This window comes from Lotus japonicus, chromosome 2, assembly GCF_012489685.1.
Source record: "Lotus japonicus ecotype B-129 chromosome 2, LjGifu_v1.2".
NCBI lineage: Eukaryota > Viridiplantae > Streptophyta > Magnoliopsida > Fabales > Fabaceae > Lotus > Lotus japonicus.
Window position 1 is genome coordinate 59,854,668 of NC_080042.1, and position 19,574 is coordinate 59,874,241.

Consider the following 19,574-nt stretch of genomic DNA (forward strand, 5'->3'; position numbering starts at 1 on the left):
GTAAGTGCCTAAAAAGATAACCAAATATGCGTAAAAATGACACTTATCAATACCCTACTAGTAGGTTAGGTAAGAATTAAAATTATTAAAAATATATATTAAATAATATATTATTATTATATGATTGAATTTTGGGTAGGGTTTGATGGATTATTATGGAATCTGATATCCGATCCAAAGATGATTGAATCGTAATAAAATCCATCCGATTGACATGTTTGCTCAATCCGACCCGCATTTTTACCATGGGATCGGATTGGGTTGGATGGTTTCATTAGGTTAATCCGGCCCATGTGCACCCCTAATAAGTATGCGATGGGTACACCTAAGTACGTACCCATACGTACCCAAAGGTGGTTTTAAGCAAAAAATATGAATACTTTATAGATACGTTTTTGGTACTCTTTGGGTACTCTATAAGTTTTTTTGGGTACTCTGTTAGGTACTTTTGGGTTATAACTTCAGTTTCATAATGAAACTTTATCTTAATGGACATTTGCATCCCACATTAGTGGTAAACTCTACCTCAGAAACGCCTCATTTCACCTTTTTGTTTCCCGATCGTGAATCCAAAATGAGTCATTGTCGCAACACGTCAACTACTGCCTTTCATCCATCGTACTTTCTGCTTAAGGACTTATTATAATTTATCCTTTAAATTTTCTTTACGATCAATATTATGATATGTTTATTGAATGTTATTTTACAATTTACTTTATAATATTGAAAAATATACATATATACTAAGGTACTCGTACCCAAAATTTTATAAAATTGTCGTACCCATACCCGTACCCGCACTCAGTACCGATACCGTACTCATATCTGTGCAACCTAGTTGTTCGGTGTCCCCACCATCGGAGAGGATCAAGGCAAGGGGTATGCATTGAATATCTTATTTAAAAGGCACAATAAATTTTAGAGAAAAGTTTATTTGAATGTTTAGTCCAATGGCAAAATTGAATATGAAGGAAAAGAAAAAGAAGCTGATTTAAATTAAAAATGCTATTTGAATTATCTCATGTGATGATGTGAACCAATGAATCATTTAAATTCATTTTATTTTTTTCTGGATGCGGGTAGGGCATGTGCTGGCCGTTCCCAAGGGGTCAGCCTTTTCCATTTGTACTTTATTTACTGATAAACCCACGTTTGTTCCCTGGTCGCAGGGTCAACACGAATAATGTTACTCACACACCTCTCTTTTGAGGTGTGTGAGGTGAAATGATAAGAGAGATAGGAAGAAAAAAAAAAGTAAGGGAGAGAAAGTATGAGATGTGATAGATGATAAGAGAGAGAGATAGAAACAAAAAGAGGTGGAAATGAAGTGTTTTAAAAATGAGGTGTGTATATATCATTACACACTGACTAAGAATTGGAGCTGCGTGGCGTGGGAGTGTGTCAGGCAAAGGCTTTGGACTTTGGAGTTTTGAAACTGGACGCGGTTTTGCATATAACTCACTAGTAAATATTAGCAGCAATGATTATAGACCCATTTCGGACACCATTTTTTCGCTTTATCTCTTTCTTTTAGTCTTACATTATAACATCACACTTATCACTTATTTGTACTCTCTTTCTATCTCTCTAGTAGTTTATATCAATCTTTATTCAAATATTAAATGTTAAACATGATCGATAATTTGCAGACAATTGGTAGATAAATGAACTGTTTAAACATTTAGTCAAAGTTACAACACTCCGAGTTAGAGATGATTAATCCCGTAGCCGCCGGTCGTTGGAGGCATTGGTAATTAATAAAAGGTTAAACATGTATATTTTTTAAATTTTCATGTCTGTGAAATAAGTTAAAAGGGTTAAACACGTGTATTTTTAAAATTTTGGTAAATTTTCATGTTTGTAAAGTAAGTGATTTTGAGAAAAAGAAAATTTACTAGAAGTAGTTTTGTGAGATGCATGTTTAGTATGTAGAAGAAATGTGAGAGAAAGAAAAAGAGAAGAAAGATAAGAGAAAAGAAAATACAAAATATAAAATAAGATGATTTTTAGGTTGTTTGGTTGGAGATAACGTGAAAAGAAAAGTCAAATCTTTATATTGTCGGTTTTGTTCCGATGGAGCATTTTTGGACCAAATCCAACCAAAACCAATAGACACCCCTACTCCCTCACATAGAATTAGTCTTGTATTTTATCCTTTCATATAGTGAAATTCTCCTTCTAATTCCCCTCTACAACTACTCTTCTTCGTTTCGCAAACTAATCTTTCAATTATCCAACTATTTCCTCTATTCAAATTCTAATAGTTGCATTGACAAAAAAATATTCTAATAGTTGCTAAACTTTAAGCTAAACTATTTCCTCCGGTTCCCATTTGTTGTTTGGGCATCTGTTCTATTTGTATCAACCACAAAACAGTGCACTAGCAAAAGTAAGAGACAACTATAAAAAATGGTACGAAAAATATATAACTTTGACATACTAATTACTAATGGCTTCACTGAAGTTTTGCATAATTGAAAGAAATGGAAATTCGCTACTCAACTTAGTGCAGACAACCCAATAGTTGTTCAAATTTTGAACTGCAAATCAAGAAAGGGCTAGAGCTTTTATATAACCTGCGCTGCTAATCAATGATGATTTCAGTCAAACCATAGAAGACATTTCACCACCTTTTCTCAGCTTCTTCTTATTATTCAACTCTATTAAAATGAAATGTGAAATATCAAAAGAACAAATGAGATTACAAAGGACATTAAAACCCCATGAATAGGGTGTAAACTACATATTAAGCCTAAGTTTTAACTTCCGCAGCAAAATTACTAGCAATCATAGATTCATAAATCCTTCAAACAAAAATTATTGCCTCTTGGCTCTTGAATGAACTCCTAATTCTCGCATCATCCAAGGATAATTTAATATAACAAAAATCTGAACACACCTGCTCCATATGTTTAGCTGGCATAATGAAGGAATGAGTAAATTTTCCTTACTTCTTACTTTTCTTTCTTCCTTTCACTTGTTTCTCTAAACTTCTAAGCCTTTGACTGATAACAGAAGAAGAAGAAATCTTTTTATTTGAAGATTTTGATGATTCAACTTCAGCTGATGATTCAACTGGCACTGAGCTCGCCACATTTGTCGCTGTTGTAGCTTTTTTTAGTGCTGGAAATATAGAAAAGGGAGATTGTGGAGGACTGGTCGGTGATGCAGCAGGAATTTCAGGAACACCCAAAGCTTTCTTTACACCAGGAGCTTTAAGCACTGCAAAATTGGAAACATGGGAGCATGTAAAATCAGGAAAATCTAACAAAGGTCACTAGTGTTTTCTACTATACAGCTGAACATGGAGACTAAGATACTTCAATGCATAAGTTATAAGAAATTTAGCCATGCATGGGTCCTACAAAGATACCAATATTTTCCTTTTGTTAAAAGAACTTCAATTCTTTACTTTTTTTTAAGGGAAACCCATTTGAATCCCCAAAAGATTTCACAAAGACTTGCAATGGTAAGAGACAAGGGGGAACAAGCACCTTGAAGAGTGTAGGACAACAGACACTTGTATCTTATTCATCCTCCATTCTCCAAGAAAAAAACAAAGGAATATAATTCTGATCTCTCAACCACAGAAAGTGACATCAATTGATTCTCCAAAGAAATGGACATCAATATACTCTCTAAAAAAAAGGTTAAATTCATCTAAAGATCCCTAAAGTTTCAAATTCAATCAATTTTTAATTAGATCCTTATTATTTAAAACTTTTTAATTAATTCCATATAGTTTTATAATTTATAATTAAACCCTCACAGTAACTACTTTATATTTTTATTGTTAAGTATTGTTGTTTAGGATTTTATTGTGTGGCAATATCATCTATAATGTGGCAATTTGAACACTTAATTTCTTTCTCAAGACTTTGAACATTATAATTTTCTACTTTGTAAAAAATTTGAACATTATGCATAAATCTTATTTATTTGTTCTTTCACCCTGTTCAGATGTGTCTTTATTCTCCTTTAGAGCTTTACCCCTTCCCAGTCACCCTAATACGCTATCCTATTATTTAGGACACAAGATATAGTCCTTCCACCATTACAATGATACAATCTCAATTAAAAAGAAAAAGACTGAGCCAAAAAGGAAGAATAAAAACCCTTTCTGTATAGTACATGACAATAATGATGACATTTGTATTGTATCTTTGAAGGACTAAAAGGAGATTTAGTCCCTTTACAAAACCATAGTTCTCTAGTTCAAGTCTCACCAATGACATCAATAGAATGGTCACATTGCTACAAGACCATGAGAAAATCACGTCAAGTCAAGCGCTTGGGAAACTAAATAAATAAACATGAGAAGTAATGACTCGAAAAGAGGAAGGAAGTGCTCATAAAGGTTTGTAAGGTATAGAGGAAAAAGCAATACTTGAATGAGATGGTAGTGATTTTGGATAGAATAATATGTTGATTGGAATCATAATTCTTGGTGTAGTTTACAAAACAAGCTGATTTCAAATAGAGGGACAGGGACTAAAGGATATGAACAATGTGACAGACGCACCTAACTTCATATTTATATTTAAAACACTAGATCAACAAGTGAAAGTAGTAGGGCAAGACTGTAATTTCATCTTAGGCAATTTTGGGTTGTCATGCTCATGCATACTTAACATGCAATCATGAATCCCATCCCATGACGGAATCAATGCACCTAAACAATATGCATTTTATGAAAACAAATCTAACTTTTATGCTATTGAAATGCTGGATGATAGCAAAGTGATAATTTCAAAAGAAAAATTAGAAGTGACTTACCAAGTCCATAACTCAATGAAAACAAATTTGACGTAATCCAGTAACAAAATATAGCCTGCGGAATTAGAAATTAACAAAAGTTCAAACTACATAGAATGACAAATAAAATCTGCAGTAGTTGGAAGAAAATAGGCAAGCACTTCTTTTCTGTCTCAAGAAGACAAACACCATTAGATTCATATTGCACGGAAAAAAAAAGATAAATTATTATGTCCAATACATGTGGACGGAAAATGGGTAATCAATAACTTATCTATTTCTATACTAGATAAAATAAAATCGTGGATTGCGTAAACTTTAGCTTTAGCCAAAATGCCCTTCAATGCAGCATGAACCAAAGTTCCTGATTGGAATAGAATGTTGCTTTACTTCATTTCATGTTAACAGAGAACACTAGGAGTATCCTTGTAATGATTATTACTTTTGTTCTTTAATTTTCTCCAGCTGAATTTTGACATCACCTTGATATCAGATCAGTAGAGGTGAATACATACATTTTTCAGCTATATCTTATTTTTTTGAAAGTGGATAATATATTAAAAATTAAAGAGCCATAGAGGCTAATACATCCGAAGACACCAAAAGGTCTAATTCTGACGGAACCTCCTCAATCCAAACAATGTTGGAAAATTTTGAGGAGTTCTTAGCCAAGTAATCAGCTATATCTAATCGAGTTTCTTTTCGTATAATATATTTAATTTTATACACTACACCATGCACAGGATGCATGCTATCTAATGCAAATCAGATTATGAGATGTTATGCTAATGAATCAGTTCCTTTGCTAAAACCTTTTAATTTATAGACCTCGTGCTACATTAAAAAAGTTGCTAGTCAAATTCCACAGCCTCAGATTTTATCATGTTCCTTTGATATGATAAAAGTTCTTTATTGGAAAAAAAAACAAACTCTATAAAATGCAACGAACTGAAACTATAAAGACAGAACGACTGTTTCTTTCTAAGTTCATACAATCAATTATTTCAAATGCAGATAAAAGTGCTAGCAAAGGAAAGTTGTCACTTCCCAAAAAAGCCTAGGAAAGTTTACCTTTGGAAATCCCATGGTGAGAGGAACGGTAAGAACAGCAATACCCCTAGAGACATTTTTCATGGTGCTAGCCACAGGATTTCCTTCCATTCCTTCTTGCATATTACACTAAGGAACAATAAAAAATAATTAATCGTAATTGGAAATAAAAATATAACAGATAACAAAACACCTCTCTTGAGTCTTGTCATCTCAATTTACAATTGTTCACTTCTCTTCAGAAGTGGCTAGTTTAGTAGTGGGCGATCTAGAAAGTATTGAAAAGAAAGCTGATGGAAAAGTTTATGAAAATAAAATGCTCACCTCTACTGTTACTAAGAATGACAACGCAGTTAAAGCCGGCAAAATGTATAAGGTATCTGGAGTTGTGAGATCAGTAAACCAGGAAGCTCCACCATGCTTGAACGATGGCATTTTCTCAGCCATGTTTGATATCTAGCATTGAACAAAAAAGGTTGTGAATGGATAGAAAAAAATATAAAGGAACCTAAGAATCCTACAATTAGGGAGAATATCAAATCAAAGTCAGCTTACCGCAAGAAAAAAACTAATAAAGATAGGACCTGAAATAAAGATTCCCTTCAATGGCGTAAATGGACTCACACCATATCTGCATTATTGAAACCGAAAAGAGAAATGAGACCCAAACGAAGATCCAAGAAATTTAATTTAATGCTTTAAACAGTGGTTCCTCAGAGCCAGACTCTTATATCGAAGTTCTTAAATATTAATGATAACTAGTCTTCATACATGCATGCATTCAGTGATCACATATCTGAGCGAAAGAAATATTTAAACATAAAATTCATTGAAATGTTCTCGGAAGCAACATTTTCAATTTAGAGCTTGTTTGTTTAATAAATTTTTAATAAAAAAATTTGGTTTGTCAATCCCGGATAGCGGTGCGGAGCGGCGAACCCCAAAACCGCTATAGCGGTATAGCGCATAGCGGGATGGACGCTACGCTGAATTTTGTATGTATATTCTATATAACTGACACTATATATACACATATAAATACTAAACAATTCAGAGACAATCATTAAGTTATATAAATTCATGACATTCATAAAACAGAGAGAAGTCTTGGGATAAAACAGAGAACAGAAACGAGAGATTCTGGCAGGATAAAAGAGAACATAAACAGAGACTTAGAGAAATGACTGACAAGAAAAAAACAAAAGAATAAAACAGAGCATGTTATGGGACAAAACAGAAAACAGCAACCTCAATGAGGCTGGAGGCCTGGAGCAAAACGAGAGAAGGGAGAAGTCTGGTCATCAGAATGTCGCCGGAAGTCACAGGCTTGCAAGAGTGCAGGAAGGAGGAAGATGGAGGCTGGGCAGAAACCTAATTGCGTAATCAGAGTGGAAGAGAGGGACGGAAAATATTCGAAGCGAAAACCTGATTCTAGTTCTACCCTTAAAATTTTGACATAACAGAATCTTTTTAGGGGCAAAATAGGGTTTCCGCTTAGGTTACACCACAGTGCCACGCAGGTCACGATTTGGGCTGCGTTAGCCCACGCGAAGGCCGCAACGACGAACCGCTCCGCGACTCACCTCAAAGTCGCTGGTATCCGCCGCTCAGCGTCGCTCGGCCGCTGTAGTGATGCTAAAGCACGTGATTGCCATCCCTGAAGAAAATCACTTTTAACAACTTTGTATTTGTTTGGGTAAACTTTTTTCAATAATCATTTTCAAAATACAATCAACTTTTAGATCATAATCAGAAGCTATTTAGAGTAGTTTCTCTAAAATAATCTCAGCAGCAGGAGTAATGGCACTCAAGTAATATAAGTAATTTTATGATTGTGAACAAACACAAATTAGAGAAACAAACACGCCCTTAGTGAGAATAGCAGAAGCTAATGACGCAATCACAGCAGTTTCCACAAATTATTTAATGATATCAGTTATGGCCATCACAGTCCCCTCTCACCACAAAGACTGCTCCACTGATACACTATACCACCAAATGTAATAATTACATTAAATATCCACGATCAAACATGAGTAATAGCAGTTACACATGAATAAAACCATGAAATCGAGAAACCACTTACTTCTTGAATAGCTTTTGCATCTGCTTCTGACCTTCAGCAATAGCCTCTGGATCCCCAGTCTGGAAAAATACATGTCATGTGATCAGAGATAAATTTGTTTTTGATATCACATTCTATAACATAAATGTAAGAAAATCTAAAACTTACAAATTTCTCCCACAAGACAGACAAAGAGAGTAATTTTTATTAAATTGATTAATAAATATCTAAGATGTTTGGACCATATATATACTAGTAGTGTCCACAGACACGAGGTAAAGGAATACACATCCAGCAACAAAGATTCTCCTTATGTAGAAACACAAATAAATGAGCAAGGAATCATATATGTTTAGGAGATGAATCTATTTAGTGAGCATAAATCATGTTATAATCTAGAAAAAGTATGATCATACATTGTTTTTCTGTACATTAAAGCACCCAAGGACTGTAGAACCATAAAAATCCACAATACTGAGCTAAAGAAATTTATAATGGCAATGGTGGTGGCATCCGGGTAGGTGGTGGTGGCAAAGGTGCCAGGAATGTCATTTGGAGGAGACAGCAGAGATGAAAATGGCATAGCTTGTATTATAGAAACAATGATCAGAGTGGTTAAGATGAAGACCTTGGCACTGTTATCAGAGTTGCTGTTGAATTAGAGCCGTAATGGCCATGGCAACCTTGGCCAACACAGTGGCTGTGGTAACATAAACAGGGCCATAGGGGCCACAGTAATGACAGTGGCAGAAATGATAGCAATGAAAATGGTGGCAAAAGTATTACACAACTTCTTAGTCATAGACTCATAGTAGTCAATCCCGGGTAGCGGCTGACCCCAAAAATGCTATAGCGGTAGAGCGCATAGCGGGATGAGCCGCTATGCTGAGTTTTTTATACTGATGATACAATCTAACTGGGAACATATATAAATGCTCAACTCAACTGATAAAAACTACTCAAAATTCATGGCACTCATAATTAAAAATAAAAAGTAATCGGTGTCTTAAACAAAACATACAGGTATGGAGATGCCAGCAAAAATTAATGTTACCAAGAAGTTTAAGCCTTTAATGCTTAAACTAAACTGCCTAAAAAACATGAAAATTAAAATAAAAGTTTTATAAACAGGAACCATCAATGATCTTCTTTTAGATCCAACTCTTCCTCTTGATCACTTTCACCACTATCACAGTTCTATATAACTTCCTCAAACTGTACCCTACTCAGTGTGTTCCTGAAGCAAAAACCTCTAAACTACACCCCCAAAAATTCTGTACATTAACTTTTAGAGGGCATTTTTTGGGTTTTTATCAGTTCCACCAAATAGCGCCACTATGGACGATATTTCCTCCACTATAGCAGCAGCCGCTACGCTACAACTAGGAGCAACAAAGAGCCGCTGCAGCACTATAGCGCACTATTGACAACTACGTTCTTAGGCCTATTCTTCTAAATAGAAGGTCAAATTGGAGAAGGTTTTATTTAGATGATTATCAATTCCTTAGATTGCTTTAAAAAATCAGAATTTGATTTCTAAAGGGCACCACAATGATGAAATTCAGAATTGGATAGCAGAACTTCCAAGCTTGAACATTGACCCAATTTCAGCTGCCAAACTAAGCCTTGATTCCCTAAAATTGGCTTGAGTTTACTTTATGTTTCTTGAATTCTTTTTGCTCTCTTCCATGCATTCCCTTTCCTTCTCTATACTATTTCTTAAATGTCATCTTGCAAAAAAGAACTTAGTCACACTATATGGTGTATGGAGCAAACAAGACCAGTTAAATGGAATTTTTTATTTTGATTCCCAAAGTTTGACGCGAGACATATATCATCATGTCAGATACAGAAATGATTCAAACTATAATTTCTGGATACAAGACAACATAACATGTGAGGAGTTAGCTTCACTCAATAGTATACCAATAATATAGTAGAGCACTATATCAACTATTACCGGAAGTTAAAAGGTAAGGGGAACATATAGCGCCATTACCTTCCCTTCCATCTGTTGTTTTATCTCTTCCAAGTGTGGTCTCATTATCTGCAACAATGGAGACATTGAGCTTAGGTAAAAAGATAGAGAGCAATAAAGAAAAAGCTCATTAATGGAATAACAAATACACCAAGCTTGAGAAGCTTTATTGAAAATGGGAGGGTGGAGGGGCGAGGACAGATCAGAATTCAGAACAATGAAAGTGAGGGAATTAATCCAACCCATGTTGGGCTTATCTTATTTCAAAATGGGAAAGGGAACTAGAACAGTGCATGTTTAGATATTGTCCACCCCAATCAGAATTCAGAACAATGAATAAGAACAAGCAAAAGTTATCGCCATTGCTTTATTATAGCAAGAAACAAAATGAAGCTATAAGCAGCAATACATACTGTAAGCTTAGAAGTGGCCTTAAGTTGATTTATTAAGAGGGGAGCAGTCGCACTTCGAATCACAAGAGTTGTTAGAACTATGGCTGCCCACCTGAAACAAAGGAGCAATTAAGAGAACAGTTTCCTTTCAAAATCTCTGTGCCACAAAATTTCGATGAATTATGATAAACGAGTCATTGAATAATTGGATCCCAGATTATGCATCAAGTAAGTGTAATACAATGTAATGAGTGCAAGGACAACAATGGCAGCATAGTGGCAAACCTAAATTCCCATTAAACTTCAAAAAGTCATAAAGTAAGTGGAGATTCCCATTCAAATATCATTAAACGAGAATTAATAGCTTCAGCATATATGAGTAGCAACTAGCAAGCCAAACTTAACAACAGAGAAACTACGGGAATCTTAGTCAACCCCAAATCTTTGTAAAAGCATAAACTCCACCAATGAAAACTTGTCATGCATGACTACCAATTCCGAACTATTTCGGCACTCACTCAAAACTCTGCCAGATTATTTTAAATTTAGAGCCAGTTTGGATAAACCTCTCAACAAGCATTTATAGTAAAACTCTGTAAAAGAAATGTTAAAATAATCTTTCAATGACCACGAGTTTTTAAAATATTAGCTTTTCCCGTGGCTCAACTTTATCAGAAGCTCCCTCATCTAACTTCCCTGTACATATCTAAAAACTCCTCTCTAGTTAGGAAAAAAATAGTCAAATACTTTATCTCAATTGAAAACCCCATAAGCTAGAAGCCAAACCAAAGTGACTCTTAGTATTAGATATTACTTATACCATGTTTGAGCTCAGGATATACTCTCACACACAAAAAACTACTCACATTAGCTTCTCTCGAAAGCAATTACATAACGTGATTCTAAACATGCTATCAATATCTCTAGTATAAAGTACGTAAACTCACCAGTTTAAGCCAGTGTAGGAATGCACAGCATCTATCACATACTGCAAGATTTGTACAGGCAAAAAAGAATCAGCAGCAGCAATGGCAACTTCACTGGCAACAGGAGCCTGAGAAGCTACACCCTCCACGGTCGCATCAGTGAGAACATCCGCCACATCACTCATTACACCAATCTCGTTCGAACCCTGATTCACCGTCGACATGTACCGGCAGAGATTGTACCCAGCGTACGGTGACGCCGCCGCCGCGAGAAACCCTGTTGATCCATTAAGGTAGTTCCCAAAAGACCTCGTTTGAATGAAGTTGCCAACGTTCGTCGGGGACGGTTTCTCATCTTGCTGCTTCCCTTCATTGCTGTGGAGCACGTAGCTGAAAGACGGGTGGCAGCTCCGGTTTATGAGGTTCCCTCTTGTCAAGAGGCAGCGTCTGTAAGCCATTGATTTTCTTCGGAGGTTCTATTGAGCAGTAGCAAGTTACGAATTACAAGTCCTAACGCTCTTCCCGTCGCTGGCTGATGGCCATTCACCAGCACGTCGCTCCTGCAGAATTAAAGGGCAGGAGGGGTCAGTTAGAGTAGGAAACACTATATATATATAAACACTGCAACTACTATCATAGCCAACACTATTTATATAATGAATCACTGATTCATTTTTGTTTTATAACCGATTCAACACTATATATAATTATATAAGCAGCCACCTCAAGTTTTCAATCCCACAAGAAATTCTAATTATTTAACATATTATTCGATAGAGAAAATGAGGATTTGATCTAAAAAATGGGGAAGAGTGAAGTGGAGATTATACTCACAATGAAGTGAAGTGCTAAGATGTCCCTTCTTCTCTTGAATCTTCTGCTTCCCAAACCCTACGAGAGCAAGTTTTTCTTTCTCTCCCTTGTTCGTCCTTCAGCAGATACGTGAAGCGTGTTTGCGTGGGGTTTAGAGTAGCGAGGGTGCGTATGACCTAGCTCAGCCTCAAACGGATGGAAACAAGAGAGGAAAGTAAGAGTAGTATGTTCTATTTGGATGTGAAGTGAAAATAAGAGGATAGAAAATAAAATGAAAAAAGATAGAAGGAAGAAAAAAATAAAGAGAAAATGAAAAGATTTTGAAGATGTTTAGATCAAGGGAAAAAGAATGAAAAATAGGCGGGTTGTAATTTATCTTTTCAGTGTATCGAAAAAAAAAATGTAAGTGATAAAATAAAATAAGAATGCTGATCAATTACCAATTTATCCTCTTGCTAGGTATATATATGGGTGAATTTTCAATCTATTAAAAAATTATTTTTAAATATTATATTTTAATAATTACTTTTTCTGATATTCATTTTTTTAAAAAAAAATATTTATAGTAAAATAAATATATAAATATTTTCCAAAATAAAAATAATTTCATGTTAATTTTTACAATTAAAATTAATCTTTTGAAAATAATGAAATATCTATTAATTGAATTTTCTCTAATTTTTTATTTTAATAATAATTTAACATAAATATCTATTTTAAAATTAAATCAAGTTACCTCTTGCCTTAGTGGTAAGGCTTGGCTTTGCAACCACAATGCATACGTGTTTGCCACGTATATGGACATATCTAAGGAGGGGCTGGTAGGGGCCACACCCCCCGCCCCAAAAAAATTAATTTGTCTAACGTTTATATGGATTTTTAACATAAAAATGTTCTCCTGATATAGTTAGTGTTTTAGATCTTGTGTCAACAACTAAATATCTTCTTCTATAATCGAGAGGCAATGGTTGAAACTTACTATTGAAGAATGCCATGTCATTTTATGATGCTCATCAAGTTGAAGTTTCTGACATGAAAACCCCTTATTTTGTGGGGAATGATCGTCATGAGAAAAAATATAGGGATATGAAACATTATCATAGAATAGATATATTTTATTCTACAATTTATTTGCAACTACCTTAAGTAAATTGTAGATTTAATGTCGAGGTAATGAAACTTCTTATACTTAGTTCAAGTTTAGATCCTAAGAAAGATTTTAATCATTTGATAATTAATGATGAGAAATTTGTAAGCTTGTTGAAAATTTTATGTAGATGATTTTCCCAAGCTTTAAAAAAGGAAATTATCGTTTCAGCTAAGACATTATCATTAACATGTTTATCGAGATCTTAATATAGAAAAACTGTCTAGTTTATCCGAGTTTTACCATGGCTTGTTGAAATTGGAATAGCAGTGAAGTTTCTACATATTGATAGATTGATACGTCTTGTTTTAACACTTCCAGTTTCAACAACATCTACAAAGCGAGTTTTTTCTACTATGAAAGTTATTAAAACTCGGTTTCGCAACAAGATCAAAGATAACCTTCTCATAAATTTATTAGTAGTACATATTTAGAGAGACGTTGCTTAAAAGACCATTATTGATACAATATTAGATCAAATTTTGTACTATGGAAGAACGAAGAATTATATTAAAATTGAAAAAGAAATATTAATATTTATAGTGTATATAATTTTTATTGACAATTTGCATTATTTTGATAATGGGAGATAAAAAAATGCAATTAAACCTAGTATATAAAGCGAATTATTGTTATTATTATCCACCTATATAATATCCATTAACTGCTGGGTAAACATATACACATGATCTTCCTTTTCATAACTCACTAATTAAATTTTGGTGTACAAAATTGGTCTCACAATTATGACTTAGGTGTGATGAGTGTTAAAGATTTCTCTATAAGTGTGCCTTCTAAAGATAATTCTCGACTTGGAAATTTAAACAATTACTTTTAAATCACTATGACCGATAATCATTAGGTCTTAGCTCATTAATTTAATTATCCTATTTTCAACTTTTTCTTGTTGTTGAAATACTATTATAGCAATAATGTTACAAAAATATGTGGAAATGAAGTGTTTAAAAGATGAGGTGTGTATATATCATTGTTGTTTACAATACTAGCGTAATTTTGATACTAAATTACGTAGTGCAACTTTTTATTTACAGTTTTAGAGTAACTGGCAACTACGACTTCCATTTTTTTATAATTTTTTTGTTGAAGTCGTAGATTGTGGAGGACTGGTGGGTGGTGCAGCAGGAATTTCAGGAACACCCAAAGCTTTCTTTACACCAGGATCTTGAAGCACTGCAAAATTGGAAACATGAGAGCATGCATGATCAGGAACAAAACATGAAAATATAACAAAGGTCACTTGTATTTTCGACTATACAGTTGAAAATGGAGCCTGAGATACTTCAATGCATAAATAATAAGAAATTTAGCCATGCATGGGTCCTAAAAACATACCAACAATTTCCTCTGTTAAGGAACTCTAATCCTTTTTAAGAGTAACTCATTTTAATCCCCAAAAGGTTTCACAAAGACTTGCGATGGTAAGAAACAAGAGGAAACAAGCACCTTGAAGAGAGACACTTGTTTTGTTAGGATGTAAAATAAGGGAAACATGGGTAGGGGCTTTTATAGTAGTAAAGGCAGTTGTAGTATAGTTAGAGTAATATGATTCTGATATCCCAATCATAGAAAGTTACTTCATATTGGTTCTCCAAAAATATTGACATCAATATAGTTTCTCAAAAAAAATGACATTATCAATTTAGTCCCTCAATCTCGAAGTCAGAACATAAAGACAACTTTGACGAGTGTGATGACACTCGAATATATGGTTTTCTCAAGGTCATGTAACAGTGTAATATGACTCGTATAGGTGGTAAGGTTGAGACGACAAAGCAATACTTGAATGAGATAGTAGTGATTTTGGATAGAATAATATGTTGATTGGAATCGTAATTCTTGGTGTAGTTTACAAAACATGCTGATTTCAAATAGAGGGGCTGACAGGATATGAAGACACTCAACTTCATTTATATATTTAAAACAGTAGATCAACAAGTGAAACTAGCAGGGGAAGACGGTAAGTAAGTTCATCTTAGGAGGTTTTTGGTTCTCATGCTCATGCATATATAACAGAATACTTGACAAGAATACCAAGATGCTGGTATAATGGATTCTCCAGTTGCATGCATTGTATGATCTAACATACTTAAATGCAATCATGAATCCCATTCCACTGCGGAATCAATGCCCTGAACAATATGCATTTTATACAAACAAATATAACTTTCTTGCTATTGAAATGCAGGTGATGGCAAAGTGATAATTTCAAAAGAAAATTTGGAAGTGACTTACCAAGTCCATAAATCAGTGTAAGCAAATTTGATGTAAGCCAGTAACAAAATATAGCCTGTGCAATTATAAATTAACAAAGGTTCAAACTACATAGAATGACAAACAAAAGCTGCAGTAATTAGAAGAAAATAGGCAAGCACTTCTCTTCTGTCCCAATAAGGCAAACACCATTAGATTGATATCGCAGACAAAATGCAAGATAAGTTATTATTACCAATACATGTGGATAGAAAATGGATAATGAATAACTTATTTATATCTATACTATATTATACTTTAGCTTTAGCCAAAATGCCCTTCAATGCAACATGCACTAAATTTCCTGACTGGAACAGAATGTTGCTTTACTTTGTTGAAAGTTAACAGAGAACAGTATTCAGGTTTCCCAGTTAGTTTCAAACATACAATTATTTTTTCTGATTACTATCATCTATACTTTTGATTAAAAAACCTAATTGAGAGAGGAGAATTACAGAGGAGGAGGAAAAGAGATCCTTCTAGAGATTGAAAGATAGTTAACAAAAATTTGGGGCAAAAAGCGGATACAGCAGCAAGGGAATTATCTCAATGGAGATCCACAATAGAAACCCTCTAAAAATAATCATGGGTAAAAACCATATAATAATAAAATATCACATGTTATATTTGAAAGCTACTATATACAAAAGATATATAGTAATATACATGTTAGGTGACCTACGATGACTAAGGTGTTAGATCCTGATATCCTTGATGAAATTTTGATGATGCATTTAAAAGTTGTTTTAGCATTGTACATTGAAATTTCTGTAGGTAAATGCTGAGCTTCAAAATTAAGAGCCTCATGATCAACTTTTGATAGTATCACGCTGATGTGAAGTTGTTGAAGTACGAAGTCTGAAGATGTTGATCTAAAATCGTCTTCGTTCTGAAGTCATTCAGATTCTGATGTTCCGTTCAGAATCTGTTTCTCGTCAGAATCATCCTGCATCTTAAAGGAAATCTACGTCAAGACAAAATACTGGGTATGTTTCTATTTGTTGGACACGGCTTTGAAGAAAGGACTCTCTCATTCATATACTACTATGAGATCATACAACTGCAGAGCCGAGCTACTTAACCTTTTCATACAAGCTGGGAGATAGGACAAGACACCTACACCTTTGGCAAATGATGATTTCAAACGGCTAGCTGACTCGCAGAGGCTATAAATTAGAAGACTGGAGAATGAAGAGCGAACAGAGAATTCTACAAGCTATCAAGCTTACATTTTTTGAACCTCTCTGTACAGTCAATCAGAATCTTAAGAGCTCATATTCTTTCTTCTGTCAAAGAGTTTTTTCCTAAGTTCTTAATTGCTTATTTCTTTTAGGAAAACTTGTAAAAACTTCTCATAGCTAAAGGTCCAAGAAGAAACTCTCAACAGTTGAGTAGAAAGCAAATGTCAAGTAGGTTTTAGAAGAGGTTTGTATCTACACCCCTTTTTGATAAAGAAAATAGCTTGGAGAAGCTATTGAAAGAACACTCAAAGATAGATTGGAGAAGCTATCGAAAGAATACTCAATTTAGCTTGAAGAGGCTAAGGAAAGACTACTTAGCCTGAAGAGGCGAAGTCAATACTTATAACTTTGACAAAGTTAGTAAAAAAATCCCTTAAGGAGTAAGGGGACTTGACGTAGCCCAGGATTTGGGGTGAACCAGTAAACGCTGTGTATTCTTTATTTTTACTTCAAGCATTATACTAACTTAAGGGGAATCTGAATCTCACTGAACACTAGTTTGTAAACTTAATATTTTATCCACTGCTAAAACTCTAAACGAAAACACTTGAGTGCTGAACCTCATTAGGCAAGTGCTCACTTTGAGTGTTACGAACAAGAATCAGAGAGGGAGAAAGAGGGAGAAGATCAGAGAGAATAGGGGAATAGAGAAGAGTTTCATTATCACAACTATCAACAACATTACTATTCTACAAGGCCTAAGCCTATTTATATAGGCACCCTTAATATATCGTAACAATTACCTTCCTTTCCATCTGTTGCATTAACTCTTGCAAGTGTGGTCTCATCATCTGCAACACACGAGACATTGAGCTTAGGTAAAAAGATAGATAGGAATATAGAAAAGTTCATTATTGAAATAACAACTACAACAAGCTTAAGATCCTTTAATTTACTGTAAAAAGGGGGGAAAAGAGGGATCAGAAGAATGAACTGAGGGAATTAATCCAACCCATGTTAAGGCTATCTTATTTCAGAGTGGTCACTCCAAATGTTTAAATATTCTTTACCCCAATCAGAATTCAGAACAATGAAGAAGGAAGGAACAAGCAAAAACTATCGCCATTGCTTTATTATAGCAAGAAACAAAGATGAAGCTATACGCAGCAATACATACTGTAAGCTTAGAAGCGGCCTTAAGTAGATATATTAAGACGGGTACAGTCGCGCTTTGAATCAAGAGGGTTGTTAGAACTATGGCTGCCCACCTGAAACAAAGGATCAATAAGGTGAAAACTTTCCTTTCAAAATCTCTGCCATAAAATTTTCCATGAATTATGAAAAAATGGGTCATTGAATAATTGGATCCCAGGTTATGCATCAAGTAATACAATGTAATGAGTGCAAGGATAACAATGCCAACATAGTGTCAAAACCCAAAATCCCCATTAAACTTTAAAAAGTCATAGAGATTCCCATTCAAATATATCATTAAATGAAAATGATTAGCTTAGCAAATCAAACTTAGTGACAGAAAAAACTCAAGGAATCATAGTCAAAACCCAAATCCTTGGTTTTTTTTTTATAGGCAAATGTTAGTTGTTAGTAAATTAGTCCCTCCTCAGGATTCTCACCTTCACCCTTCATCCCACCCAACCTTTATGTCCCCTAGCTCTTACCACTTGAGCTCAAAATCCCCAACGGAAACTTACATGCATGAACACCAATTCCAAACTATTACATCATACCCTCAAAACTCCGACAGATTGTTTAAAATATAGAGCTAGTTTGGATAAACCTCTCAACAAGAAATTATAGCAATGTTGTTAACAACGAATTGCAGACCTTGACGGAGAGCCAAAAACCCGACATATTCAACAAATAATGATGGCAGATTATGACAGGCTATCGGCCATGGCAGAGACCCAAAAACCCCAACATGAGGTTCCGCTGTGGCGTTTATTTGTTAACATTGACTTATAAAAAAATTGAAATAATCTTGCAATGACATCGAGTTTATAAAATACTTGCCTAATTTTCCCATAAGTTGAAAAATTTAAATATGCTCCCATGGCTCAACTTGATCAGAAGCTCCCTAATCAAACTTCCTCATAAATATATAAAAACTTATAAGAACTTTTCCCTAGTTAGGAACCAAATGAAAACCCCCCATAAGCTAGAAGCCAATCAAAACTGGCCTTTCCTCAAGCACAAAAAGCTCATATCAGATTCTCACCAGTTTAAGCCTGTGTAGGAATGCACAGCATCTATCACATACTCCGCGATCTGTACCGGCAAACAAGAATCAGCAGCAGCAATGGCAACTTCACTAACAACAGGAGCCTGAGACTGAGAAGCTACACCCTCCATGGTCACATCAGTGAGAATATCTGCAACATCAGTCATTATACTAATCTCGTCTGAACCGGCAGAGATTGTATCCAGGGTACAACGCCGCGAGAAACCCCGATGATCGGTTAATGTAGCTCCTCCCAAAGGACATTGTGTTGAAGTTTCCAACGCTAGTTGAAATTGGTTTTTCATCTTGCTGTTCACGCTGCTTCCCTTCATTGGTGTGGAGCACGTAGCTGAAAGATGGGTAGTGGTTCCGGTTTGTGAGGTTCCCTCTTGTAAAGAGGCAGCGTCTGTAAGCCATTGATTGATTTTCTTCGGTAGCAAGTGATTGAATGGTTGTTGAATCACGAGTTTTCACGCTCGTTCCGGCGTTGCCGTCGCAGATTCGGAGAAGCGGGAATGGTAGAGTAGCGTGACCTAGCTCGCGGTTGAGGGAAAGAGGGAGTAGATGGTTTGGTTGCCGAGAAAAATGGAGGAATGAAGAGTTTGTACTGGATTTTTGAATTCCCCTTCCTTTATATGTGTATGTATCTCTGTTTAGAGTTCGGTTTCTAAACCGGATAATTTTTTTTTACATCGGAAATATAAATTGTACCCGTCAGGAATCGATTCCTAGACCTCCCCACATAGTGAATCATTAT

The 19,574-nt window shown here is 34.9% G+C and overlaps 2 protein-coding genes across 2 annotated transcripts; both read right to left on the reverse strand.

Annotated features, from left to right (window-relative positions):
- Positions 1-2,621: 2,621 nt before the first annotated feature.
- LOC130738597 (mitochondrial inner membrane protein OXA1-like) lies at positions 2,622-12,191 on the reverse strand. The gene is made up of 10 exons (XM_057590662.1): positions 12,001-12,191; positions 11,188-11,726; positions 10,262-10,352; positions 9,870-9,917; positions 7,892-7,950; positions 6,361-6,436; positions 6,130-6,261; positions 5,827-5,934; positions 4,777-4,831; positions 2,622-3,222 (listed from the first exon to the last, which is right to left on the reverse strand). Exons 2-10 carry the CDS (start codon positions 11,622-11,624, stop codon positions 2,948-2,950), a joined length of 1,281 nt encoding a protein of 426 aa, XP_057446645.1. The 5' UTR covers positions 11,625-11,726; positions 12,001-12,191; the 3' UTR covers positions 2,622-2,947.
- A 1,901-nt stretch (positions 12,192-14,092) lies between these two features.
- On the reverse strand, positions 14,093-19,568 carry LOC130738599 (mitochondrial inner membrane protein OXA1-like). The gene is made up of 5 exons (XM_057590664.1): positions 18,815-19,568; positions 17,756-17,846; positions 17,382-17,429; positions 15,380-15,434; positions 14,093-14,317 (listed from the first exon to the last, which is right to left on the reverse strand). Exons 1-5 carry the CDS (start codon positions 19,147-19,149, stop codon positions 14,214-14,216), a joined length of 633 nt encoding a protein of 210 aa, XP_057446647.1. The 5' UTR covers positions 19,150-19,568; the 3' UTR covers positions 14,093-14,213.
- Between the last annotated feature and the right edge of the window lie 6 nt (positions 19,569-19,574).